A 27381-nucleotide genomic window follows, 5' to 3' on the forward strand; every position below is an offset into this window, starting at 1 on the left:
TGAATTAAGGCTAGCACAACCAAAATCCCCCGAATGTCTTTGTGCACACCCTCATTTCAATCAGTGACCCATCAGTAGAGACTTGTGTAAACTTAATATAGAAAAGTATCCCTGAATATATTTTCTATCCAACAAGTTAAATCATTGCAACACAATGTACTTTTAAGATGTTTTCAAATGAAAATAAAGGTCTTCTAACTTCATATTTGGAGTAACGTGATCATGCTGGATCCTATTTAAAGTTTTCCCCCAAAGTTTTGTGGGCCGCTCTGCTTTGGCTTCTAGCCCCACGACTCAAACCCAGACAAGCAGAAGTTAATAGATGAATAGAAACAAGTTATTCCCTCCCAGACTGCCTTTTAGCTAGATTTCATAAAAACACATTAGTATATGTGTGAATTCAGAAAAGTTCAGAGTAAAATGGCAAAAATTATGTACCGCTGTGCAGGTAGGCGAGAGCACAGTCAAGCATGCGGTAGAGCTTGACATCGTAATTTAAATGTGCTGTCGGACTGCGAGCAAGGCCGTGCTTCTGCCCCCACAACAGCAAAATACATCAGACAGGCGGGAGTGAATAACACGACACTTCAGGGAAAAAGCCCTTCCACCAGTGCAAAGCTGCAACTTATACATTCTACTTATATTTTGCTTATTTTGTCTGCAATTCTTCACTGTGCTCAACGAGTTTGCTCCCAGTCCTCGAGAGAATTGCAGTTCGGGCAGTTTTCTTCGGCACAAGCGCACACATGAACGTTGAAACACACACACACACACACACACACACACACACACACACAAACACACACACACACATGCACGCACACGCACACCCCGACTGTCCATGAACCTCCCACTGTGTTCGCATCTGCTGTGGTACATTAGAGCTGCTTTTGTGCTACTGTTAAAAAATAAAAACACGAAAAGGCGAAAGTTCTCAGACATTCACAAACGACTGAGGTACAACAGATGTGAGAGATGATGAAAATGAGAGAGCTCTGTTAAATACAGATAAAAACAACACTGAGTAAATAAAACGCGTCTCATGTTAATGGACGAATCAGAACAGGTGCTTCTGCTCCATAAATCTATATCAAAGAAAAACAAGTAAGCTGAGCAGACAGTCTGGGTCTTGCTGCCACGCATGGCGTGCTTCTGTTTCATTTCACGCGGCTCAATCCTCTGTTGGTTTCTTTTTCCTCTTCATGTGCTTTTTGATTGCTGCAAGAATTCCTTTCGGTCTGGCAGGAGATGCTCCTGTGGTTTTCAGGAACGCTCACAAGTGAAATAAGAGCCACAAGCTGTTTGAGAGGATGTGAGGTTGTGGATGCTGGTCTCTGTTAAAAGTCACAATAGCTGGACTTAAACACAAGTGCTACAAAACAGTACAATACGATGAACTATCAGAGTTCCAATATTAATATTATTAAACCATTCAGAATGATAGCCTGTGTTTTCCTGGTCATTTTGCAACGGAAAATAGGGTGATAAAATTGTAAATAAACCCCAGTGTCGAGTTCACTGAAATACTAATCACAAGTTAACTGAAGTGACGACAGTTAAGTCCCGGCACGTCCTTGACGTTTGTCCGAGCGTTTGCTTCCGTTCGCGTACAGAACCTGCTGCAGGGAACGTTTCTTGGTTCAGTCCAATGCGGCCTGTAAGCATGATACCGGCGGCCTCCACTAGGGGGCAGAGTGTAAACGCAGTTTATAAAAAAACAACCGTAAAACATACAACAACAAAACTGTTGGAAGAAGAAGCCATCTTTCTTCAATTAAAACATATACGTACAAGCTTAAAAAAAGTTGGAACACAAACCAGAGAACAAACTACATTCTACAATTTAAATGAATATAAAAATATCCCCTTTAGCTAAGGGGAGCATATAGGTTGGGGAAATAGTTGTCTGAAAACCTTTTTAAACTGGAACAGTTCGAGAGAATTGTTATTGCTTTGACTCCCTGAAAAAATAGAATATGACTGTTGAAAGATGTCCCACATCAAAGATGGCTGTTAGGACATTAAATCAATGCCGTTGTGATCAAAGTGTGTGTGTCTGTCTTTACCGATGCAGGAAATTGAAGACTTCAAACACTGATAGCATTTTAAATGCTCTCCCTGAGGGTTGACTGTATAGACTTTGAATAAAGTGAAAAATTTCACAACACATTACAATAGATTGCTTGACCTATTATTCAATACATGTTTTTCCAGGGACGTGCACAACTGACGTGCCAAACGGATACAGGATACACGTGGCAGCCATGATGCATACACGCTGTTAAAGGGATTGTGACATGAAAAACACATTTTTCTTGATTTTTTGTGTTTTGTTGGGTGTCTTGACATCAATTACACCCAAAAAACAACAAACTTTTAACATTCAGTGTATTGTGTGCTTTCTGGGATTTTCCGCATAACTGTGCAAAAACGGCGCATGTGGTTTGGTGGCGGGCCGTTACGTAGCGGCCCGCTAAATCACCGCCCCCTCCACCCAGCTCCCTGTCTCCTCTCCTCTCCAGCGCACCATAAAGGCTGATTTATGGTTCCGCGTTACACCGACGCAGAGCCTACGGCGTAGGGTTACGCGGCGACGCGCACCGTACGCTGAACCCTACGGCGTAGGGCTCTGCGTCGATTTAACGCGGAACCATAAATCAGGCTTAACACGGAGCTGTTTAGTGTTTAGAGCCTCTTTTGTTCTAATCACCGGAGGAAAACTGCTAAGAACACCCGCGGCCACTGACTGGACTTAAGATAAGGTGACACTGCTGCTTGCATGCCTCTATTTTTATGATTGTTTGCTGTGGTTCGCCCTCCTGCTTTTCCGTGCATGCTTCGCCTGTCGCTCCCGGCTCTCTCCGACGCCGCTGTGAGCGTATGGCTGGAGGAGGAGGAGGTTTGGAGGAGGAGCGGAGCAATGATTGACAGGAAAGGGGGAAAAGGAAGCATTTTTCACGGCGCAAAAAAACACTGTAATAAAAAGCCAGGAATAGAGTACTAGAGTTAATATTTTCTTGTTACACTCTTTTAGACACATTTGAGGGATGTTGGCCAAGACTTTTAATAGTGTTAAAAGCATGTTAAAAATGATGTCACAATACCTTTAATGGCAAGTATATTCCAGGCCTAACTGTTAACATGAACTGCAATTACTATAAAAACAAATAAAAGGAAAGCCCCTAATTGAGCATAAACTGTGGTTTTTGCCAACAGCTAGCTATATAGACAAAAGCATTTTCATACAATACTGTAAATATGTTTATTTGTGCTATAAAGTTGGACATCTTAAGATGGTAATCAGTGGAGTTTGAAATCCCTTTGAAAGCGACGTCTAGTGGTCATTTGAGGAACTGCACGTTTTGCCATATATATATATATATATATATATATATATATATATATATATATATATATATATATATATATATATATATACACATACACACATTTCACACTTGAAATGTACATTCATTTTCACACTCATAAAGTCAAGCACCATGACGTGCAGTTACTTCAAAAGTAACTAAATATCTTGGTCATCAAAGTACCACGGATGACATCGGCAGCGATAAAATACTATACAGCAAAAATGAAAAACAGTCCAATCCAAAGCTTTGTTTGCTTGATAAAGACTTTACTGCAAAGCTGCTAGACAGCATTCACCTCACAGAAGCTAAGCTCTTTCTCCTTTACTGTCGAGGAACTGATCTTTTTCCCCGGTTAATGAAAGCATTTGCACACCTGCACCTGAATGAGCAAACCCACCCACTGAGGTTACACAAGTAGCCGCAAGCATGCAGATCATTCTTATCCTGGTCTCGGCCTGCAGTCTGCCTTCATCAAAGGAGAGAAGTGCACCTCAAAGGAGAGAGATAAGGGGACTCTGCCTGAATGGGGGAACGAGATGGCTGCAAAACCACGAGGGATGGAGCTCAGACAACAGGGAGGAAGCAAATACAAAGACGAAGGTCTATTAGGGAAGATGGTGCACTCACATGCTCCCCCCTTTCTTCACCTTCCATCATCATCCTCACACACTGACCTCGACATTCCCCATCGAATGCTGCTGCCAGTATGAACCAACTTACAAAATAATCTTTAAAAATATAGAACTCAAAAATACTGTTCTGCTTTGAACTTGCTGTAAAAACCTTTTAGAGATAAAAAGGATTGAAAACTACAGTAATTTGCACCGAGATCTAAGGTAAGGATAATTACAACCACATGAGCATACAGCGCTCTGGGGTCTGTAAATCGTTGCTTATTCATATTAATGTTAAAGAAGACATAGTCATTATTTTTTATAACTCCCCCTGCTGTGTATATATATTTGATTGTCTGACATGACAATCAAATCAGAGCAACACATTCTATCACTTTCTCTGGGGCCAATTCAGTCTGAAAATATGTATTTCAGTGAGTTGTTCAAACTTGCAGGGTACTATGACATCACATCCCTGCAGAAGAGGAGGGGATAGCAGAGTGTGACTCCGCCCCCTAACACCAGCTGCTTTAAAGACAGCTGTCACAGTATGGTCGAAAAGGGAAACGACCAAACTATGTGAGACATTCTGAGGACATTGTGTCAACATTCAATAGAAAGGGGGAAAACACAGGCCATTATTTGACTCCCGTAAGGGAAAACATCCTGGAATTATAACCCTCTTCAGCAGCAAAAGAATTCCAACTGCTGGTAAGGGGAATCACTGCTCACGCAGAAAGAAAAAACGTCTGAAATCTTCAGTCTGTTGTAATATACTGCACCATAAAGATTTTTTTTATTTTTTACAATGAATCCTGCACATGTTCATGAAGGCATCATGGACTTCAAGGAAGTCCAAATAACACCATGTACAAAATCTCTTCTTCAAATATCCAGGCACATGGCCAAGCCATCAGGAATACTGTTCAATGAATGCCCAAGAGATCCACCTCTTCTTTCGAGCTCCTCGCTGATGCCTGACGGTAATAGTTTTCTGAGGTTAATACAGAAACCCATTTCTGCCACTGGTGATTACGTTAACTGCAAAAAGTTATGTCTACGAAGGTTTATGGGTGATGTAATGGGTAATGTTGGTAAAAGTTACTGCTCCTCAGCATTTACTGGGTCCAAAACACATAAGATGTGCTTCATTTATTTCGTCCTCTAGTTCAGTGTTGGAAACCACAGCGCTGAAGAAAATAACCTACGACACCTAGTGTTTGGTGGTGTAATTACTGAGCGATACAGAGGACAAAAAACAAGTATAAACGGCAGCTACAATGTTGGTAGATTATGAGCGTAGTTGATGCAAAGAAGCATAAATAAACCTTTAGTCTGTACCTGTCAATGCAACAACCAACTGATTCTGTAACGTAACAATGTGTATCAAGAAACGAAGATCATTGAAGTAAAAGATGAAGATGAGTTTAAAAATAGACACAAGCAGCCAAAATGCACTTGATCTTACCTTGATGTTGTCAAAGGATGTTCTGTTGGTGACATCATATAGGAGGAGAAGAGCTGGGGGAAAAAACGAAGAAAAAGAAAAACAGCAATATAAGTTCAGTGTTCATCAATACACTGTTTACCCAGCATGCATTTGTCATAGGTTGTCTCTGTTAAGCATGGTAATAATTTGACAACCATTTATCTGTGTCAGAGTTGCTGCAGGGCTGCTGTCAGTGCCAGCTGGTGCTGATCATGACCAGCCACACGGCAATGAAGTCATTGGATGAGCTGAATTCGGCGTCACAGATTTGAGTTTTGAGAGAAAGGAAGAGGAGTGCGGGTACTTGGATTCAAACATTTCACTAAAAGCCAGGAAGAAAAACAGAAAACGTGCAAACTGAAAGGAACTCGATATGATGAACATGTAATAAAACAAAAACGCTACACTTTTCATCCTATTTTCAGTTTCTTTCTCCATTCATAAAACTCCCAGACTGCCTCGACACCAAGGGTGGTGAAATAGTACCTTTGAAAAATTATTCTGTTAAATTTGTTTTTCCCACTATTCCCTCATAATAGTCCCTTAGTGACTGTAATATAAGATAAGAATTTCCCTTCCTTTACCCAATAACACATAGATCATATACTGTTAATGTGATTATTTTGCAGCTATTAGAAATATCTATTCATAGCAAAGACATGAGGCTTGCGGTTAAAGTCATGGTGGTGTGTTTGACACCAGAAACAACTGCAACAGGCTTGTTCCCTTCCCACAGGAGAAAATTCACTAATCTCAAAAGCTTTAAACATTATTATACCATAATCATAGTAAAAAAGTGCCTGATCAAACATGTTAACTTCTACAGTGTGTGTGAACTTCTACATTGACATGCAGACCACATTCACTCACAGGACAACCTTTCCGGGGTTAGTAAGAAAGGTTTTGGTTGTAATTGATGTATTTGAAATAAAGAAAACAAACTGTTTCTCAAATCTCCCAAAGCCACCAAATATTTGAGATGTGGCCACATGCAAAGCTAAAACACATCTGGAAGGTTGGACCCCAGAAACACAACATTGTATTTGTGCAAATGGTGCTCCGACATGGTCTGCATGGCAGGATGACCATCCTTCTAACATGTTTGAATCGCAGTGGCAACAGGATAAAGGGGTGTTCCAGATGGTGTTCCTCCCCAGTGAAACTTTCCAGTTCTGTTTGAGGAATGCCAAGGCATTCCCAGGCCAGAAGATATGTCTAATCCGTCCAGCAAAGTCTGGGTCTATCAGCTGGATATGTCCAGAAATCTTCATGAGATGGCGTACAGGCGGGATCCTACCAGCTGGTCAAAGCAGCTCAACTGGCTCCTTTAACAGTGACGGATCAGCGACTCTAAGAGCTCTCTGAAGTCCTTACCCCATCTCCAAAGCCAAGTTCAGGTTTCCAAACTTTCTCCAAGGGCTGAAAATGAGCCACATGTAGAGAGTCATGGGTGTTGGTCTGTTTTTGAAAGTTCTGGGGACAAATATCATCTTATGTGTATTTTCAGAAGTGCTGAGGACAATGGCATGTACATCTGTTTGCAATGTTGTTAAGATGCAATGCACTAAAATGCGATGTTCAAAAAACAACAAAAACTGTTCCCTGCCTGCACTTAAACTCAAGTTAAAGTTAATGAATGTCTGGAGGACTACTTGCACAAATTCAGCACTTCAAGGTATCCTTTAATTTGACAGGTTTACGGCCAAATCTAAGAGAAGTTGCATTTGTTTCCCTTTAATAGTGCATCATTATTTTTCAAAAGGAGCCAATGTTGCTTTCTATCACTTCATGAAAACCAAATTAAAAAGTCAGAGATACCAGTCGCTTATAAAACCTTTTTGAAATTGTGAAAAGCTGCACGTCTAACATTGTTCGACCCTTTCAGGAATTTTCAGGCACAAGTTCTCACAGTTAGTCACTGTGGCAGGGTGGAGAGGTTGATGGGACACGCGCACCTGTGTCCCATCCGCCTGAGTGGCGGCCGCTCTCCACCCTGCCTGCCTTATAAGGCAGAGCTGGACAGCAGCGAGGGTTCGGAGGAGCTGCTGGTCGGAGAAGCTGTGTGAAGGTGCTTCTGCACGTGTGTGGTGACAAATAAAAAGGGTCTGCACTAAACTCCGTGTCTCTCCATCCTGTCGGTCGGACCCCGTGGCACTCGCCGTGCGACACTGGCACCCAACGTGGGGCCCGATAGGGTGGAGAAGGGGGGGCACGGAGCGGGCTCTGGACGCGCTCGCCCAGGCCATGGCGGACAGGCCACAGCCGTGTTCCGTGAGCAGGGCGAGCAGCAGCTGGCGAGAATGGAAGCGCTCGTGGCTGCGGGGCGACCCACCCCTGCGCCACGCCGGAGGGTCGCCGCAGCAGCGCGGGAGGAGCTGGCGGCGCCGCAGCTGAGAGGCCGGGAGGCAGAAGCTGCGGGGCGCCAAGCGACGGCTCCCGAGGCGGCGGGACCCGCGGAGCGACCCATCCCTGCACCCCGTCTGAGGTTCGCCGCGGCAGCGCTGCAGCCGACCGGCCGTGAGGCAGTGGCTGCAGGCCGCCAGGCGACGGCTCCTGGGATGGAGTCGGAGACGGAGACGGAGGCGGAGTTGGCTAGGGAGGCGGCTGCGGAGGCGCAGCCGCCAGCGACGGCGGGTCCCGCGGAGACGGGGCCGGACCAGCGGCCAGAGCAGTGCGTTGTGGAGGAGGCGGTCCTGGAGGCGGACTGGCAGCCCGCGCAGGGCTGCGTCATGGAGGAGGAGGCGGTCCTGGACGCACCAGCTCCAGAACGGGGCTGCGCCGTGGAGGAGGCGGTCCCGGAGGCGCACTGGCAGCTGGCCGCGTCACGGAGGAGGAGGTGGTCCTGGACGCACCGTGTGGCCCGAGGCCACCATGGGCCCGGCCCCGAGAGCGGCTTCCACGGCGGTCGGGCCGACGCCGGGGACGACCCCCCCAACCGTTCCGCTGGTCAGCCCGGCGCCGAGGGCGACCCCCCGACCAGGAAGGCCCGGGGGGTTCCGGGCTTCCTCTCCCGCTCCGAGGGGGCGGGGGGGGGGAGTAGGCTCGGCCGGACGGACCCCGGCGCGAGGTTGGCGTTGGGGGTGTGTGGCAGGGTGGAGAGGTTGATGGGACACACGCACCTGTGTCCCATCCCCCTGAGTGGCGGCCGCTCTCCACCCTGCCTGCCTTATAAGGCAGAGCTGGACAGCAGCGAGGGGTCGGAGGAGCTGCTGGTCGGAGAAGCTGTGTGAAGGTGCTTCTGCACGTGTGTGGTGACAAATAAAAAGGGTCTGCACTAAACTCTGTGTCTCTCCATCCTGTCGGTCGGGCCCCGTGGCACTCACACTGCTACAGTCACCATAACTGTCTGTTTTTGAATAAGTGAGACATCATCTCTCTCACTCATATTCTACCAACTTGGTTGTTCACACTCAAGTGGACATAAGGCCCAATGATGCTTATGTGCTGCAGGAGGCTTACACGCTATATTTCATCACGTAAACACAAGTGATTAAAGTCTTGGGACCTGTCCAGGTATGCCTCTGCCTTTTGTCCAATGAGAGCCGGGATAGCAGATCCCCTGAACCCTAAGCAGGAATAAGCAGGTGATACCAATCTGCATCAAACAGTCAGTAGGACTCATTCAGGGACGAAGCGCGTGATTCGCTCTACGTCGTCGACCTGAAACTACTGCACCCACGGAGCTGAAAAATTAGCTCTCTTTCACCTCTGCAATAAAACAAAAGGAACAAGATGGTTGCAACTCTAACCTGTCTCGTTCCCTCAAAAGATGAGGTCGCCCAGATCAGTTTGTTCATGAACAACATCACTTCAAAAAGTGGTGGGCACACATCAGCAGTTAAACTGACACCAGCGTGGTTAATTATGTCAAAGAATCCAATAAAAAACAAAAATGTAAGTCCTCTCGAAGCAGCTTTTGCATTACAATTATCTCTGTGCAGACCTGCTTAACAACTTTGTTCCATTTTTAGATGCTCTTCAAAAATCATGGGAGGTGAACTACAGGAGCATTAACTTTAAATGACTTTCATTGCTGTCTGCAGTGTGCCACAGCATCAGTCTATCGCCTGACAACATAATTGCAGATATGAACTCTTATGACCTCCAACTGTGTTATGCTGCGATAGTGAATGATATTATTTTCAGGTATTTTTAGTAGAGAGAAGGCCTCTATCATCAGGCTCTGCAAAAGAGGAGAATAAAAAATCCGAGTACAACGGCATTTGTAAATGAGTTTCACAGCTGGATTAACCTTCACCTGGTAGAATTGGCATAATCCTATTACCTCCACTGCACATCACCTCCTCCAAGCGAACATAATCCCTTAAGTCATCATCTCTGTTACTTACATCTATCTTTCTTAATTCTTCTGATCCCTACACAGCTCCCGTGTTCACTTTCCTCCCACGCCCTCGACCCCTCCACCAACCGAGCCATGCCTGCGTTGTTGCCTGCTCATGCTGTGTGTATGTGGGTGCTCCCCGACAAGTCCATGAAGGGTGTTTAATGAGTTGTTCCAACAAAACGCAAAGAAAGGAGGGAGGGATGGACAGACAGAGACAATCTGTCCCACGAGTTAATTTCCTCCCTGTGGTTATCTGCCACCAGGAGAGGACCAGAGTCAACCACAAGGAGTTGATTTCCTTCCTCATTCCCTTTAATCCAATTACATTCTGCCAAAAGAAAGACAGATGAGTTGAATGAAATGTCTCGCAACAGCTGAGAGAGTTTTTACTTTAAGACATAGTGGAGACAAGAAAGAAGAAACGACTATGACAGAGAGAGAAAGAAAAGCTGAAAGAGGAGCTAAAAAAAAGTCTGAATCCACATATATGCAGATTCCAGGTGCACAGATACCAACACATTTGCAAAACCTGTTTCAAATTCTGTAGAACTAGTTGCCAATTTTGTGGTCAGACAAAACCGAAATGTCACTGGCTCCCCATCTGTGACTTTACGAGTCAATAACTGAACTGATAAACAATCAGATTGAGTTTCACTTTTACCTCATTTTATTTGATTTAAAAAACAGCCCATTGATCAGTGTAATTGCAAGTTTCTTTGGCACAAAGTGTCAAAAAGGAACTTATTACTACTGAGGCTGCAGCAATTAGTCAACGTTATCAATGAAACTGATGACAACAATTCAAGAATGCAGGGTAGTTAGTGTCAACTTATTGCGTTAACGGCAGTGATATTTCGGCAGCATTAGAGTGATGCACGTGGAAATCCATGACAGAAATCATTGCTAACCGAACAACACGTCAAATTAAACCTTCAGTAAAAATAATCTTTAGTCGCAGCCCCATTCTCAATGCGAAGACACATCAATATCTATCCCCCTGTATCTGCCAACATCATGTTTCCTGGTAATGGGCCCACTGTTGAGCAACACGTATGAGTGTCCGTCCTGCTTCAACGTCCACACGCGGCTGGTTATGAAGGTTTGACTGTGTGTGGGTGTATGTCTGGCTGTTTCTCAACTGATTTAATAAAGTTGGGTTACGTTTAGTCCTTATGATCGGTGTCATGCCTGAGCAACCTGGCCTCACAATTCTGATGGAAGCTACCGTAACGAATGAGAGCAGAGGGGAGGGGTCTTAACCATACCAAAAAACAACCTCAAACTCTTATAGAGTACAAATGTCCAAGATGTGAAAGGCAAAATTAGTAAATCAACCAAAAAAATGAACAAATGAGATTGGCAAAACTAACTAAAACTGTCTTAAGAAGAGAGAGAGAGCGGGGTAGAGAGGGAGAGAGCGAGAGCGAGAGCGAGAGAGAGAGAGAGAGAGAGAGAGAGAGAGAGAGAGAGAGAGAGAGAGAGAGAGAGAGAGAGGTGAACCATCATCTTCGAGGAAGAAATGTGGTCAGGCAGTCTTGATTCTTGAATAACTGATCAGAGATCTTTGAAGCATTTAAAGTCTAAACGACTATGTAGCCTTAAAAGAAAAAGAAAAAAAGAAAGCATTTACTCCAATTACAAAAGGGCTTTCAGTTCACTCTCCAGCATAAAGACTTTGACTCTGAGGTAATGGAGGAGGTCATGTGATCATCCAGATGTGTTCGGTTCCAGATTGATGGGTCCAACAGGGCATGAAGTGCACTGGAGGAACCGATCTGAAACCATGTCTTCTGCCTGCCACGGAGGCCTGCGATGGCAGTTCTATGATGTGGCGTTGCTTTAGTTGATCAGGTCAAGGCTCAGCGACCTTATGTAGCCCCAGAAAAAGAAAGTGGAGTTAGTCGATGACCTGGACTCAGTTGTGACTGGTTGAGGAAGCGTGAGGCACCATTTTCACACATGGATGGGCCACCACAGTCTTACATTAGGTCATACAGTACACCGAACCGATGATGAAATATTGATCTCATCCATATTGATCAAGTGTCACAATGGTTTTAGTCTGATCGCAACTCAAAAACCAAGTTAGATGGTGCCGCCTGAATATGCTGCGTTTGTTCTATGAGCATCCTCTTTGCCCATCTGCATCCCTCCTGCTGTTGTTGGTTACTTTCCTGCACCATCGGACACATTAATGCCCCAGCAATGAAACAATCGGAGGATGTTTCCTTTATCACATAATCAAGTCTAAGGGCAATCTGCAGCTTATGGAAATTCTACCTACATGAAGGGAAAGTCATTTTGAAGAAAAGATGTTGCAGAAATTCCTGATATGCCTGGTTCTTCAAAACTAAATCATTCATGCACCTCTTAAAATAACAGCTAGATAGCCTGAAGTACATATTTAATACAGTTAAAGTCAAATTTTCACCTTGAAAAAGAAAAAAAGAAGAGAAAAAAACCATAATACGTGACCTTTACTCCCATTGAGAACCTCTGGAGAAGACTTCACACGGATGCCTGTCACTCAAATGACCAATAAAATACTGGAGAAAAGGTCAATGCACCTCTGGACAGAGAAAGATGCTGAGACACTGCGTAAGATCAAAATGTCACCACCGTTGATGCTGTAATCCTAGTGAGAAGCGCTTCAGCAAAGTGTTGGGGTGGTTTTATTTTTTTCTGGGCCGTGTATATCGTACATTACATGCAACCGTGAAGGCAACAATATGCTTTGAACTGAGCTTCCAATCGAATCGTTTCACACTCAACAAATTTACACCATCTTCCTGCATATTTCCATCATTTATACTGCGAACCAACAGGCACACAAGCTGCTGACCTGCCACCGATCGTGCTGCACAACAAAATGCGAGATTGAGAAATTACTCACAGCTTCCTCCTCCTTCATTATTCCTCCACCAGCTCCAGCAGCAGTTGTCATTTCCGCCTTTCCTCGGAGCTAAGTGCGGCCCACAGGGCTCCATCCTTCAGCAACCAAATTATAGAGGGCGGATCAATCACGAAGCAAGCGGCGGCTACATTCTCCAGCCATAACAGCAGCTGAATTCATTGATGTTTGGAGCATGTCTGAAGACTCATTTAAAATCAAAGATACGGAAAGGTAAAAAATGTGCAGTACGACAGCTGGGTCCTCAACGATAAACTGATTAGGTGAGCAGAGATATTTCATTGTACGGAGATTAGGTCCTGTAGAGACGAGACGAATATATTAGCATGCACATGCAGTACACCACTTTGTACATCAGTTTTAGTAGGCAAGAAGGTTTGAGGTGTGTGTCTGGGAGCATCAATGTGTTTTTGTGTATATAAGAAAAAAAACAGACTGGCATTTGTTGCACAGCTCACAAGCTTTCCCCATAGATTGTTTGAAGGTGCCGTTTGTTTCCTCCCATTTCATTTTCTCCCCATCTTTCTCCCACTGTCGTTAAGTTTCCACATTGTCCCTGACTGCTTCATACTCCGCCTGTTCATCTGTGGGCAATAATTCTTCCTGCTGCTGTCCGTTGCCCCGTCCAGGTTGCCGCATGCTTCGACAGCATGAGCTGCTGTTGCTGACTGAGCCCTTCGGTTGCTCATTAGCGATGGGAGCGACGGCCCGAGAAGTGAGAATGAAAGGGAGTAAAACAATCATGCAGGCGAGGTGGGATGAGGCCGAGGACAGTTCTCATACGATAAGGTGATCCCACTGATTTAATCTGGAATATCTTCAGCATCTCTACATCTCACAGCTGCCGTTTGTCACTATTCTCCTAATTTTGCATCGTTTCTGACAATTCAGTGTTTTATTGGAGAAAAAATTACTTGAATTTTAAAATGCATGCAATATATTCACATGACTGACAGCCACACTTCTCAAAGCTGGACTAAAACTCAGATAAAGGTGCTGGGGGCTGAATTACTCATGCATGTATGTTCACACAAAGACGACCTGTCTGAGGTGATCAATACATGTTCCACAGATCCTGACCCACGCTTTGGCCCAGGATTACCGGAAGAAGCTAGTCGGAAAAAAAAGGAAGATATGGTTATTTCTAAATACTACAGTGTGCATCATATAGATAATCCACGGAGCTGTAGGGTTTTCCATTTCACTGCTTAACATGGCTCCAAATTGCCACCATCAATTCACATCAGTTCTCATTGTAACCAATTGTATGTTGGTACAAAGATGGTGGTCCATTTAAATGGCGTAGTTGAGCTGCAACAATAACATGGAAAAGGGGCTCGGGGACTTTGGGACCGTTAGATATCCCTACCCATCCCATGAGTACCTAGGAGAGAATGCACAAACGGATCCTAACAAGGGGCTACATCCAGTTTGCTAAGGTGTTGCCAACGTGGTAGTACCTATGCGTGTAGTTCCTCCAATGACCACTAGATGCCGGCGCCAGAAGCAATTCGATCTCCATCAACTTCCATGTTAAAATTTTTTAAATTAAAACACTTTTGGAGTCCGACAAAGACTGTGACTGGCATCCAGTTGGTAAATGGCACCCATGGTAACTGGCAGGAGTACGGCCAGAGCACTGGAAATCCTTGTTTAAGTTTCGGCAGCCATGATGTATGCGACCGAAAAACGCATCTAAAAACAACAGTAGCAGGACTAGAGCACTGGCAGAGATCAGGATTACTGCACCCTTTTAGGTGGCACAAGTCTGCTTCAATGACCCAAATCAGAGTTCTATTGTGCATTCACACCTCCCCAAATGAACCAAACTTTCCAAACCAACGAATTCTGGTCCACTTAAAGCAGACCAAACAGGGACGTGAATGCAAGCTAAGCGTTTGTGATCCTACAGAATAGATAGAGAACCCAATAAACATTGCCTCTGGAGGTATATCTTTGCTCAAACAAAATATTTTTGTTTGAGCAAAGAGTTCAGACATCACCTCCCACAGGTCAACAGCTTGCATAGAAATCAAACCTTGGTACTATTGTTACTCTCTGTTGGTGTCGTCTTTCAGTAAAACATCCCTAGCTGAACAAGGTCACAAAGAAGGGCAGGGTGTCTTCAAAGCACCTTAAGGCCTCTGTAGCATCGTCCAATGTTAATGTTGTTAAATCCGTCAGGAAACTTACAAAACAGCACTGCGAGAATACAGACAAAGCTTAAAAAAAAAGGAAACTCAACTGTTTTTTTGGATGGACAGGACCAAAACAGAATGATAAAGTTTAGACTTTTAAGACGTTTAAAACTCTTGACCTTATTCCCACAGTAATAGAAAGGAGATAAAACATCAAGGTGATGAATAGCTGAAGAGCTGTTACATAAGATGATATCATCTGAAGTTATTGCAGCACAAGGTTGTCACACCAGATTCTAAAACCATAGTCACTTCATTTTCATGGTCAATGGTCTGATATATCACATTACATTCAATCTGTAATTATCAATCAAATATTCTATTCACACTGGTTTCATTCGGTTCTTTATCTGCTGTCACAGCTGGTGATTTAGGTGACGTTTTCCATGGTGCACAACCCTTGGAGCACCGCTGAACGTGTGCTGGGACCCAACTACCAAACGGAGCTATGGCTTGGAGAATGAGTGCATGTTTCTATGCAAATGAAGGAATCAGGTGGGACCTTTCGTCTCCTTCAGGACCGTCACAGCCTTTACTGCAGCTCCAGCTGCTGAAGACCCTGACACGCATGCTTAATCAGCACGCTGTGCAAAAAATAACAAAAAGAAATACAGCCAACTTCCCCATTGCTCCCTGCGCATCATATTTCCCTTTGTCACCTTTTCTACATCTCCCAGTGGAGGCAGACAAAAAAAATGAAATGGACCAATTAACTGAGAAGCTGAAACATTAAGAGTCAAACTTTGTGCAGTTTTAATGACTTCCATAATCAGTAGATCATCAGCTTGTATTTGTTTGAGATGGCTCTGCTGAAATTACAACCAGCTTCCAGCAGTGCCTGCTTGTTAGATTTACTGCACCGTATGATAAACAAAAAGAAAAAAAAGGGAACAAATAAAGACTATCACTTGTGTGTTTCACTCATGCGTGTTTGTTGGTTTCTTTCCACACATTTGATGGAATTAAAATTGCACAGATGAATAATAACTATAGTGATCAGATGATTTTTGTTGTCCTATTCCACATATTCATATCTCAAAGGAAAACACAAAAAAAGGATCCCACATCAACACCTAGAGGAGCATTTTATTTGTTCTGTACTTTATGATTAATGTTGCTAAGCTATTAAGATCCTCACCAAACTGAACTGCGTGTACAATTTCATGCCATTTTGTGTTGGTGACAGCAGTTAAACTACAATCTGGGTGCAGCAATCGTAATAAAACATGCATGTTAAATTCATACATACAGCTCTTTTTCCGTCTTGTTAACCACTCAAAGTGCTCGGAGATAAAAAAAAAAAAAAAAAAGGTAACCCTCACCAGCACATTTAGCCTGTCACTATTATTTTGGTAATAAACAATCTGTCTGTTATCTTCACACAAATGTGAAAGCAAGTAAAATTGCAGTTCATAAAGGGGCTTGCTCCAAAAGCGTCTCATAGAGTACACTTGTTTGTACTTCTTATATAAGGCTACAAATGACTAAATAATGAGGTGTGTGGTTCTATGAGTGACAGCTGGCTGTAGTTAATGGGAGGCCGAGAAGGGCCCACTGAAGCTTACTGTATGAAGCTTAGCCGAGCAGCAGGCAGCAGCTACCTTTGTACACGGTCAAAAGGTTGCTACCTGGGCTAACCGGTGGAAGTCCTCAGGCAAGTGCGCCGCTATTCCCGGCACAGCCGGCTCTTCCAGCTGAGCCAGCCTGCAGGGCAGTACTCGTTATAAATGTTGGTTCTGTAGTACATCACAAATGAGGATGGATAGACAGATGTAAGTCAGAGTGAATGTAAGGTAGCACACAGCTGAGCCTGCAGGCCTGCTTGTTCTGCACACATCTGCTCATTTTTGGATTAATTGAGGTTGTGTGGAGTCATCTGCCACCAATATGGTGCCATCCAACAATCTAAGACAAAAAAAGGGTTTAAACAAAGAATTTCGAAAAAAAAACAAAACAACCTATGGGCAAGGGATTTATCCAGCTGTTTCTGCACAGCTGATGGTGCATGACAATGACAAATGAACTTTCCCTTTATGAATGACAAAGATCTGTCAGTCTGTTACATTTTTACGATTTTAATCAATTGTATGCCTAATCATTGCAGGTGCATTTGGGTACCCTGGGAGTTTTAGGTTTTCACAAAGGCACTTTGACATTTGGACTGATGAACCCTGCGACCTGAAGTCAATATATATACACACGCACAAACACCCAAAAACATATACAAGTTAAAAAGATGCATCTTTATTTGTTGTGTCTGCTTTCTTTATGTCAAAATGTTGGTTTCAATCATCAAGAACATTTACAAGAATAGTTAAGCCTTCCAGATGGGTAAAATGTGGCATTAATGAGTATTTGCTGAAAAGCAGCAACCTAACAATGCCTCGGCAAGCTAATCCAATTACACCGACTACTACAGTGAGATTGATATTTAACATTATTGAACACCCACCTCTGTGCAGGATTAGTATCGAGCTGGTTTGTGTTCTGAGATTCAAGTTTCAGAAGCATTACTGCCTTCCTTACACCATCGGAAACAAATAGAAAGCAACAAGACCATTTAAGGGGAATGAAGCTGCCTGAGTACGCTGTTCTGAACAATAATCACCTGGAAAACCCTTTCAATCATGAAGAACCATTTGGAGGCCTCATCTGTTACGCAGCCATTACCTGTCTGACGGAATCCATCCATCAGGTTAGTCTGTTAGATTAAATTCATCATGTTGAAGCTGGTGTTAAGACACTGCATGGGTTTCATTACCAGCTGAAATGTCCGTCATTTGCACAAGTGACAACAAAGCCGCAGAGCAATTGATCACATGGAGTCAAATGAAGAGATTGTTTTTTTTAGTTATCCTTTTCAGGAAAAGCAATTTCATAAGAATAAAGCTGCATTCAATATCGAAAAGCCTTCACATTATAGACAATAAAGATAAATGCACGAGTTGGCTGGAATAAAACACTAATTTTCTGTGTGCTCTTAAACCTTTAAGTTCCATCTTGTGCCGACTCCTCTCTCATTTAGGTATGTTGCATTTCGTTCGGAGAGAAGCTCTTCTCTGAATGAAGAGGGTCTATTAGAATCTCGAAAGCTTTTTATTCATCTCCATTAGTTACGTTTTTCTCTTCTGTGCCCATCTGGAGCATTTCATATTTGAATGTTTCACAGTTTGCTCAACTGCATCATATTTTCCTTCCCTGATGTAATAAATTAACTTGACTTTTCCCACCTCTCTTTTATTGAAGTCCATGTCCCTCTATTCTCTTGAAATCCCCTCCCTCATACTTGTCTCACTCTCTGAGAATGCTTTTACTCTTATTTAGGCTCCTGTGGTTTTATTCCACGCTGTGGAAATGACAAACTGTCAGCTTCACTTGGGGAGAAGTGGGGAGACAACATGTGAAAAGGAGAAAAAAAGAAAAGAAAAAAGATAAGAGTCTGTGGCGGGTTTCTGGACCCTCCAAGACCTTCTCAGCCCCCTCTACACATGGACCAGGCAGATTGCACTAGGCTCACCTGATCACCTGATCACTTGCACCGATTGCTTGGATCTTCTTGCTTTCTCATTATGAAATTAGATTTTAAGAAAATAATAAATGGATGCATGCAATAAAATACATGCATCCATTGCTTTCTCAAGGGCATATTTTAACTTTACAAGAACTACTGACCTGTCATTAGGCAATGTGAGACTGTTGGTCCACTTGGACAGATATATCTTTACCGAAGAACAATTAAATGTATTCACCAGAGGATTAATCCTAACAATGCTTCTGACATCCTAATATTCATGTAGCACCATCCATAGACAACAGGTATCCATTAAAATGTCAAGTTGATGGATTGGCAGAAAATGTTGCCTCTCTTTCTGGGAGATACATTCTAATTGACTTTTTCATTAGCAGGGTTCACAGTTGTGGTTTTGAATAAAACATCTCCAAAACTAATGGACTTATTTGATATTTGGCTCAAGAATTTCTGGCAAGTTTCCCAGACGACATGTATTTAAAGTTAAGATAGTGGTTGTGATGAAAAACATAACTGTCAGGTATCAATACACGAGTCACGAATATCTTATGGAGGACCAAAACTGATATAATTAAAAATAAAAAAAGAAATATATATATGTTTTTCCTTTTCCTTATACATGCATTCCTTGTTTTTACATCTCCTCTTTTTACTTTACCGTATGCATTTCTGCCTCATTATGCAAATGAGGAGGGCTGCCCTTCTTGGTGCAGCAGCTCTACTATTGGTCAAACTGGTAAGAGTTTGAAGTTTTGTGAATAGCTTACAGTCTCGGAGTCTCTAGCTGAAAGTATGCTGAAATAATATGGTTTGAAAGAAGTGGAAGGTTTTTCAAAGATTTGAAGATTTCCTCATTATATTCCAATTGGCCTTGGAAATCCTGGAATATCTTAAAAAGTTTAAGGTGTGAAATACCATAACCAAAACAACCTGAATGAGCTAAACAATGTGGTATCTGATTGGTTGCAATAGTTCAAAAAATGGCTGCATTGACAGCTGGAGCCGAAAGCAAAAGCGTGCATTTCTGCTCGCAAAGTTAAAAATAATATTTAAGAAATACATAAATTATGGAAAATTTTACTCCACGTCACTGTTGGGATTCTGGTGAAATTAAAGGCAGAGCCTAAAGTACACAAATAAATAAATTGTACGTACGTACAGCCAAACCTGCAGTGCTTTTCAGAACAGACATTTCACCGATGTTTATCCGACTTCAGCTGACACCCTGACATGAGACAAGCCTTGAACTGAAGGATCTTCACCTTTCAGTAGGAAAAACTGCCCATTACTTGAGAGGAATCCCGAGCCTCCCTGACAGTTCGGTTCGGCCTGCCTCCACAATGCTCGTTAGACTGAATGAGCTTTATTTAAAAGTCAGTAACAGACCGACATCTCAGGCTAGGCTCCCTGGGTATCTTGTTAAAGACCAGCAGAAGCAAACTTTTGCACTGACAGATTAGCGTAACGTTGAGCAACAGGCCAGCCTAACGCGAAAACAAACTCACAAGAGAGTGTTGGGAATACAGCTCTACACAAACGACTGCATAGGTGCAACCGAGAATGAGCATACACTTACTATTAAGAGAGAAACATGCACAAATGTCCAAATCAACACGCACATGCTATTTTATGGGCAGCTGAATACATTTATATGAGATAATGGCTTTGCAGCAGAATGTGTGTGAGAACCTCTGTGTTTCACCAGACCTGCTCATTCAGGTTGGCCAGAGGCATGCTGCTATCTATAGTCAGAGGGGTTGTTAGAGATAAGGCTGCTTCTCAAACACACACAAACACACACTTGGGAATAGCTGATATCTAGCCCATCCCCCGCTGTGAGAGGCAGGCTCATTTTCCCACCGAGGGGTTTGACTCTCGCTTAGAGGAACCTGTAAAGAACTCAGAGCCTTCAGTTCACATCTGCACAATCACATACGGTCGGCTTACAAAAGCTTCAAAGGACACAAAACTGGCTTATAGTTATTCCTGACGCATGCTTGGTTCAACCTGACTACCAGAGTTTTTCTTTCTGTCTGTTGTTGATACTAACATGCTTTTTGAACATCTATGTACCTGATGAATACTTTGAATTTCCCTCGGGATTAATAAAGTGTCTGTCTGTCGTTCTGTCGTTCTATCTATCTATCTATCTATCTATCTATCTATCTATCTATCTATCTATCTATCTATCTATCTATCTATCTATCTATCTATCTATCTATCCATCCATCCCTTTTGTTCGTTAAATATAGGTGGAGCCACATGGTGTGATTGACGAAACCAAGGTGCTGCATACAGCTTGCTAAACTGAAGCGATATACTGTATGAAACTCAGAAACACAGCTCCTCAAAGGACCACTAGAGGCCCCTCCAAAAGCCTACCGTATGTTAAAATGAAAATTATGTGGCCTTCAATTGCAGGGAAGATTAGCTAAGCTGAAAGCAACTTCTAATGACACTTTCGCACTAGGACTTACTTGGCCCGACTCGGCTCGTCACGCCTTCACCCGCCTCTACTCGTTTGTTTTTCCACAGCCAGGGGAGAAGTGGGCAGGTTGGGGTGAAGCTGCTGTGACGTACTCGATTGCGCAACCGCTTTGTTCGTGTCGGCGCTGATGAGAAATCAGATGGAGCCGGGAGCGGCTGAGAGTAAAACAGCCCGTCTAGATCCCTTTTTTAATTCTCTCGTCAGCCACCAGGTTTATGAACATCTGCACCTCTGAGTTGGATCACCAAACAGACGTTTTGCGCTTTATAATTAAATCGCCGCGAGCCACGGGTCGCTCTCGCTCTGACTCCCGCTTCCTGATTCAAACGTCTGCCGGCCCCGCCCCCCGACCAATCAGAGGCGTGAAGGGTGGTGACGTCCCCGCCCCCCGAGAAAGAAAAAAGTATCGACTTGGAGCGGCTTTACCCGTCTCAGCCCTAGTGCGAAAGCGCAAAACGGGTAGAACCGAGCTGAAGTGATACTAATGCAAAAGCGCCATAACTGCAACCTCTTGCAGCAGCTGGAGCAGTCAGGTCCTCTGGTTGAGCAGAGTATCCGGACAAGTAGCCCACGGATAGCCAGTTGCTCCACACTGCTCAATATGGAACTCTCAAAGTCCTCGTTTCAGCTCCGGTTTCAGATGTTGTTTTGGTAGCAACATCAGAACACGATGAGTGATTGACCAGAAGGAATAAATAGGCTACCATTTGCCCATTTCCGGATTAATTTGGATGGAATCAGCTTTGCCCGACAAGGCATCACCCAGACTTCCAACTGACTCTTCAGGAAACCTATGAGTGACAACACAGAGAAGGTTTCTCCAATCCTTTTTAACGTCTATGTTCGAAACATTTCTGTCACCCCGACATGACAATCAGATACACACACACACTGGCCTTTTTGATTAGCTGAATGTTGAGTGTTCGTGTCCGGGGAAAGTAAAAGTAGCAAGGAATGAAGTCAGCCTTCAGCAAACAAGCTCTGAAACTCTAAAGGAGGGATCATACCGTGGGCATCGCGGTAGTAAGCATGTGTGACGCTCCGGAAACGCTCCTGACCGGCAGTGTCCCAAATCTTTGAGGAAAGAGAGCAGAAAAACATGGAGTTAACTTCAAATAATTTACCATAACATTGTGAACGTCTCTGTCAACCAGCATTACATAAATATGTACTGTCCAATAAAGCTGTCTCACAGGGATTACCAGTTCATCATGACATCAGGATGCATTGGCGCGGGAAGATGGACTACAGCTCTACATTTAGAGTAGAGGAGGCTGTTTTTTTTCTTGTTTTTAAAAAGGAACCAAAAAAAATGTTAAGGTCTTTGCATGAAAGACATCTGCAGCAGACATTATGACATACAGCAGGAAGAGTGTTAATCATGGCAGCTGTATTCCACTCGAGGGAAGGTTCTGCAGTTGCTCATGCAGGTTGATTGTTGAAGTTTACTGGGGCTTTAAAGGGAAGCTTGGACATCTAGCAACAAACTATTCTGAATCTTCACCAACAGCATTGAAGGACTGTTACTCCAGTCATTGCCTGCAAAATGCATGCACGACTAAAGGGCTAGAAGCAGTGTTTATACCAGTTCACAAAGTAAAAGCCAAGATCCCAGACTGCAAACTGTATCAACCACAAAAAACGATGGATGGAAAAGCCTGTAATATTCCAAGATCATCACATCTACATCCCAAGACAGTGGCTCGTAAGCCACTGCAGGGGGGCGTTGGATGAATGAATGAAAAATTTAACACTGCAAGCACAATCGGAGGCGCCGCTTGCCAACTGGCATACCTGGCAAATGCTTGGGGTTCCACGCCAGAAGGGGACCCCCGAGGACCAACCAACTTTGAATCGCAACAATTTGCAATTCAAAGACAATTCAATGTCTGTGGTCGGCTGGTGGGGAACTCCCTAAAGGAGGGCCCCGCCTCTACCTCTCGCTGCTTCAAAAAAAAACAAACAATGAGAGTGGGTCTATCGAAATGTTATCCATCTGGGAGTGATAAACGAAAGGCAAAAAAACAACAACAACTAAAATGTTCTTATACATCCAAAGGTGGCCCACCAGAAACATTTGGGAACCACAGTCCTAAGAGCAGGTGAAGGTTGACATAAACAAGGTTGCATTAAAAGCAAAACAAAAATTTAGGCAATCTCCACTGACCTCCACGTTAAAAAGTCTAACATTACAGCAGAAATAAAAACTATATAAAGAACAGTTTTGGTTCCCATATCTAGCACAGGGGGGGGGGGGCTTTTATGTACCTCTACAGTTAAAATTATATTTAACCACAAGTGTATGCAGAATTAGGGGCTTCACTTCTGAATCGTACTAGTGGACCACTTGCTCCAGATCGTCTGGAAGGGTCCAGAGATGAAGCTGTCTCAGTCAGCAATAGCTCACTTCCCCTGTCTCAACTGCTGACAGCAGACGATGGCCAATCTAATGGCACTTTTCCACTAGTGGTCAACTAGCTGCCTCCACCTGGACCTCAACCAGCAGCCGAGCTCTACGGGGTCAGAGCTCTGACCCAGTTCCACTAGAAGACGGTCCCAGCATAGGGTCCTGCCTGCGGGAGTCGCCATGAAAAGTTTGTGCAATAAAGAAGAAGTTTATTGCTGCTGATTGCATCACTTTGTACTAGTGTGACTATAGTATTAGGTTTGTCTCGCTAAGAAAAGGAGGTAACTGGCTTCTGAGAAAACTCCATCTTGCTTCCAGAGCAGCTGTATTAACCTCTAACTCCAGGCAACCTAATCATCTGTGCTTCCAAGTGCAGAATACCATCAACCCAGAGACGTGATTTTAAATATCACTCAAGCATTTGCATTATGATGCGACCGCTGTTCCTTTCTTATAAATACGACCACTTTTAAACCTGTTCCCCTTTTTAAATCACCTCTCCTTTTTGAAACTTTCCTATTTAATCTCCTATTTCCTGACAAGACTGTTAAACCATTGGTTTATAGATTAAATGAGATAGAAGTAAATAAGATGCAGAGTAGTAACAAGACACATAATGCAATTTGATTTTCAAAAGCATTAAGTAACAAAACAAATTACTGTCTGATTAAGTGATGCAGTATTTCAATCTAGAATTTAGCTACTAAGAATTAAAATAATTAATCAGAATCTCTGTCGGTCTCTGCTTCTCTGATCATTTCCACGTCTAATAAAGAGATGGAAAATGTGCTATTCCCTCAGTTGTCTTCAGTCAGCCAGAACAGCCGGCTAATTGACTGATGGAGATAAACGGAGGCCTCATTAAGTAACTGTTTGCGCCTCAGTCTTTACCCGCCCACAGCAGGCAGTCAAGATGTATGGACGCTTTTCACACTAATGTAAACAGTTGCTGGTGATTTGTTATTAAAACAAATTAATCTGCACTTTGACAAGAAATGAAAAAGGCCCCGAAGCAGTTTGAATCATCAATATTCTGCACAGTTTGGCTCTTACCTGGAGTTTGACCTTTACCGCATCGATGCTCATAACTTTATTCTGAAAGACAAAGGAAACATCAACACATCAAAAGGTGCAATTCCACTGTGCATGCATGCAAGGGAAGGAAACAAAAGTGCACAAAGGGGTAAACTCAAAAATATGGCAAGAAAACCCAGAGGGATAAGAACCAGACTAAAAGATGCTTCAAGGCAAAGTCCAAAGTAAATCCAGTCATTATGTAAAGGCTGCAATGTTGACGTTGGCTTTTTGTGACCACAGTTGGAAGGCTCTTTCATCACTGCAATGTTGTCAGGGTGTCTGAACAATTTACTATCTACACTCCACACACACACACACACACACACACACACACACACACACACACACACACACACACACACACCTTGGGTTGATGCGACCTTCGTTTCTGTAAGTTACATCATTTACCAACACTGAGGTTGCCAAGCTGTGCATAATGCACATTAATACACAAAAGCTTTTCAATGTCACTTAATAACGAACGATTCGGTTAGATGAAAAGTGAGCAGAGCTAATTTTCTCATTCATCATTGCTGAGAACATTACAATAGGCTACTTACAAACCAACGTGGATCAGCTACAAAGCCCACAGGTCAGGATGTAGTGGAAAAAAAACAGAGCTACAGGGGCAAAAATGTATTCAACGACATACTTAGAGGTCTCTGGGGCAAAAAGTGAAAACCCCCCAAAAAACAGTAAGTGACTGAAAGCCTCAGACAATTCTTAGAGCAGCTCTCAGCTTGAATGGGTCGATAAACGAGAAAGAAATGTCATAGTTTGGTAAGTTAAAGGAAAGTCTCGGCCATGAAAAAGCTTATCTTTATGTTTGAATAACAACACAACAGAACCAACAATGTTTCTATGTTGAAAACAAATATCTAAAAATAAAAAATATTTTCAGGGATTGAAAAATGTCTAAATTAATTTAAAGTTTGTAACAGTTCAGTTTTGTTTTTTATGAACTCCTGCAGAAATCAACTATGGCTGCAGCTAAGAGGAAAGAGAAGTGTTGATTTACATTCACCAGACATCTCTACCTCACCGCCCCCCGCAGTTCACATAAACTCAGTATTTCCAACACCTTCTTGAACCTAGCGTGCAGTCGCTCGCTCCAGCTGACAGATGTTGTTATTTCACTTAGCAAAGAAGTGGTTGAGATCCTGAAGACCAGATGTGACAGATTAGCGCTTAAACTCCTCTAAATTATAAAACCGACTCATCTCAGAGCCAATGCTGTCTTTTTCCCATCAGTTTTGGAATTGTACTTTTATCAGTCTTATATTACTTTTGATTTTTACGCCGCCGGACTAATTATGTTTTATTAATTGTATTGTAGTGTTTTTTTAACCAAGTGTTAAAGCAGTATAGAGACACTGAAGTTAATCTTTCCCACTTTTGTAGCTGCTGCTCATCAAATGGACCCAATTGATCATCAGCAACAAGTGTCAGCATCTCTGTAAAAGCAGAAATGATGCTGGTTTACCCGTCGGGGGCAATCGTGTCAGTTCACTCCTGATTTGTGTTAACATAATGCCAACTGGCAAAGACATCAGCAACAGTGACAAATAGTATGTCACGCATGTTAAACACAGAGGACAGCTGGAACTCTTCCCAGGAAGTTCACCCAGAAAACGGCAACAAAGCAAGGTGCATTAGCATCTTTGCTTTAAAGATAAACTATCCAGATGCAGTTTCAATGGATTTGAAGCCTTTTCCAGTTGGTCTACTTGCCAACGACATGCTGCTGTTGTGCGGCGCCCATGTGAACTCTGGACTTATAAATGTATGAATATTTTGTGATTATGAGGACCTGTAAAACCAGACTTTGCCCCTTCTTCCTGAAGTCCTGCGACCCCCTGCTGCTAACTCCTGGTTATCTCGGCCTGGGTCGAGATAGTCCGTTTACGACCCCCACTGCATGGCCGGAGATCAAAACAAGGACCCAGCAGGGTTTCTGCCAGGGAAAACAGACTTCCTTGGGGTTTTATGACACCTAAGCAGGAGCCGGATGCAGCGGAGCCCCAAAACCAGACCTCAAAATGGTACTGCTTCTTTGAACCCCCCCTTTTCCGCTTTAATGTGCCTCATAAAATGGCCGCTGTTGCCTGAACTACAACCCCCAGCATGCCTTGCGTGGGGGGGGTGGCGCCTACAAGCGGCGCGCATCCAATCGCAATGAGGCACCGATGACGTCACCGCAGCGCGCGTAGGATCAAAACCCCTGCCGCTGCTCCTTTTCTTTCTCTTCTCAACTACATCTCGTCCTGGAACAGCTGGATCTTCTTGGCTCTGGGCCAAAGATCCCACCTCTCTCTCCCCCCGGGCTGGGGGGAGGCAGGAGGCCCGCACCGGACCGGGCCCTGCGGGGTCCGGCCGTTGAAGCCGCGGTCCCCCGGGAGGCTCCGATTTCTCACTAAACTCTGTTCCTCTTTAAGTTCACAGATCCAAGCTTCCGACGCCCACGCGCTCCCGGCAACCAGATCGGGACACAGCTGCGACTCAGACTGAACCCCCCCTCCCCGCTCTGAGCCCCTGTCTGCCAACCGGCGCAGGGATCGGGGACGGACGGCCGGCGTCTCGCCCGGCGTGAGCTCTCCCGGGGCCCGGACGGCCGCGTGTCGGCGACCGGCGCAGAGAGGGAAGCACGGCGGAGAGACCGGTCCCCCCGCCGCGCCTAGGAATGCGTGTGAGCCTCCGTTTTGGTCCGGAACCACGGCCCGGCACGAGGCGGCCCCGCCGCTGTCTAATCCGTTTCAGGGGAAGGGACGGGACGCGATAGCCTGACTGCGAAACCCCAGCAGGACCGCGAACCCAGTCGACAAACCCGCAGGCACCCGATTCCGGATCCCAGAGGAGACGTGAGCCCGCGTAGCAGTGATCAGTAGGATTTAAGAGTGTTCAGAACTGTGTGTGAGATTGTGAGACCTGGGTTATCAGTAACTTAAGAGTGTT

General features: G+C 44.0%; 1 protein-coding gene across 1 annotated transcript in view; it reads right to left on the bottom strand.

Annotated features, from left to right (window-relative positions):
* Nucleotides 1-27381, bottom strand: part of LOC133419471 (ras-related protein Rab-26) — a 129108-nt gene that overhangs the window by 32891 nt on the left and 68836 nt on the right. The window contains exons 3-5 of the mRNA XM_061708664.1: nt 24406-24447; nt 21953-22019; nt 5454-5506 (exon numbers count right to left, since the gene is read on the bottom strand). Coding sequence (XP_061564648.1) covers nt 5454-5506; nt 21953-22019; nt 24406-24447 — 162 coding nt within the window. The remainder of the gene's footprint in view (nt 1-5453; nt 5507-21952; nt 22020-24405; nt 24448-27381) is intronic.

Source organism: Cololabis saira, chromosome 19 (genome assembly GCF_033807715.1).
Source record: "Cololabis saira isolate AMF1-May2022 chromosome 19, fColSai1.1, whole genome shotgun sequence".
In the NCBI taxonomy this organism is placed as follows: Eukaryota; Metazoa; Chordata; class Actinopteri; order Beloniformes; family Belonidae; genus Cololabis; species Cololabis saira.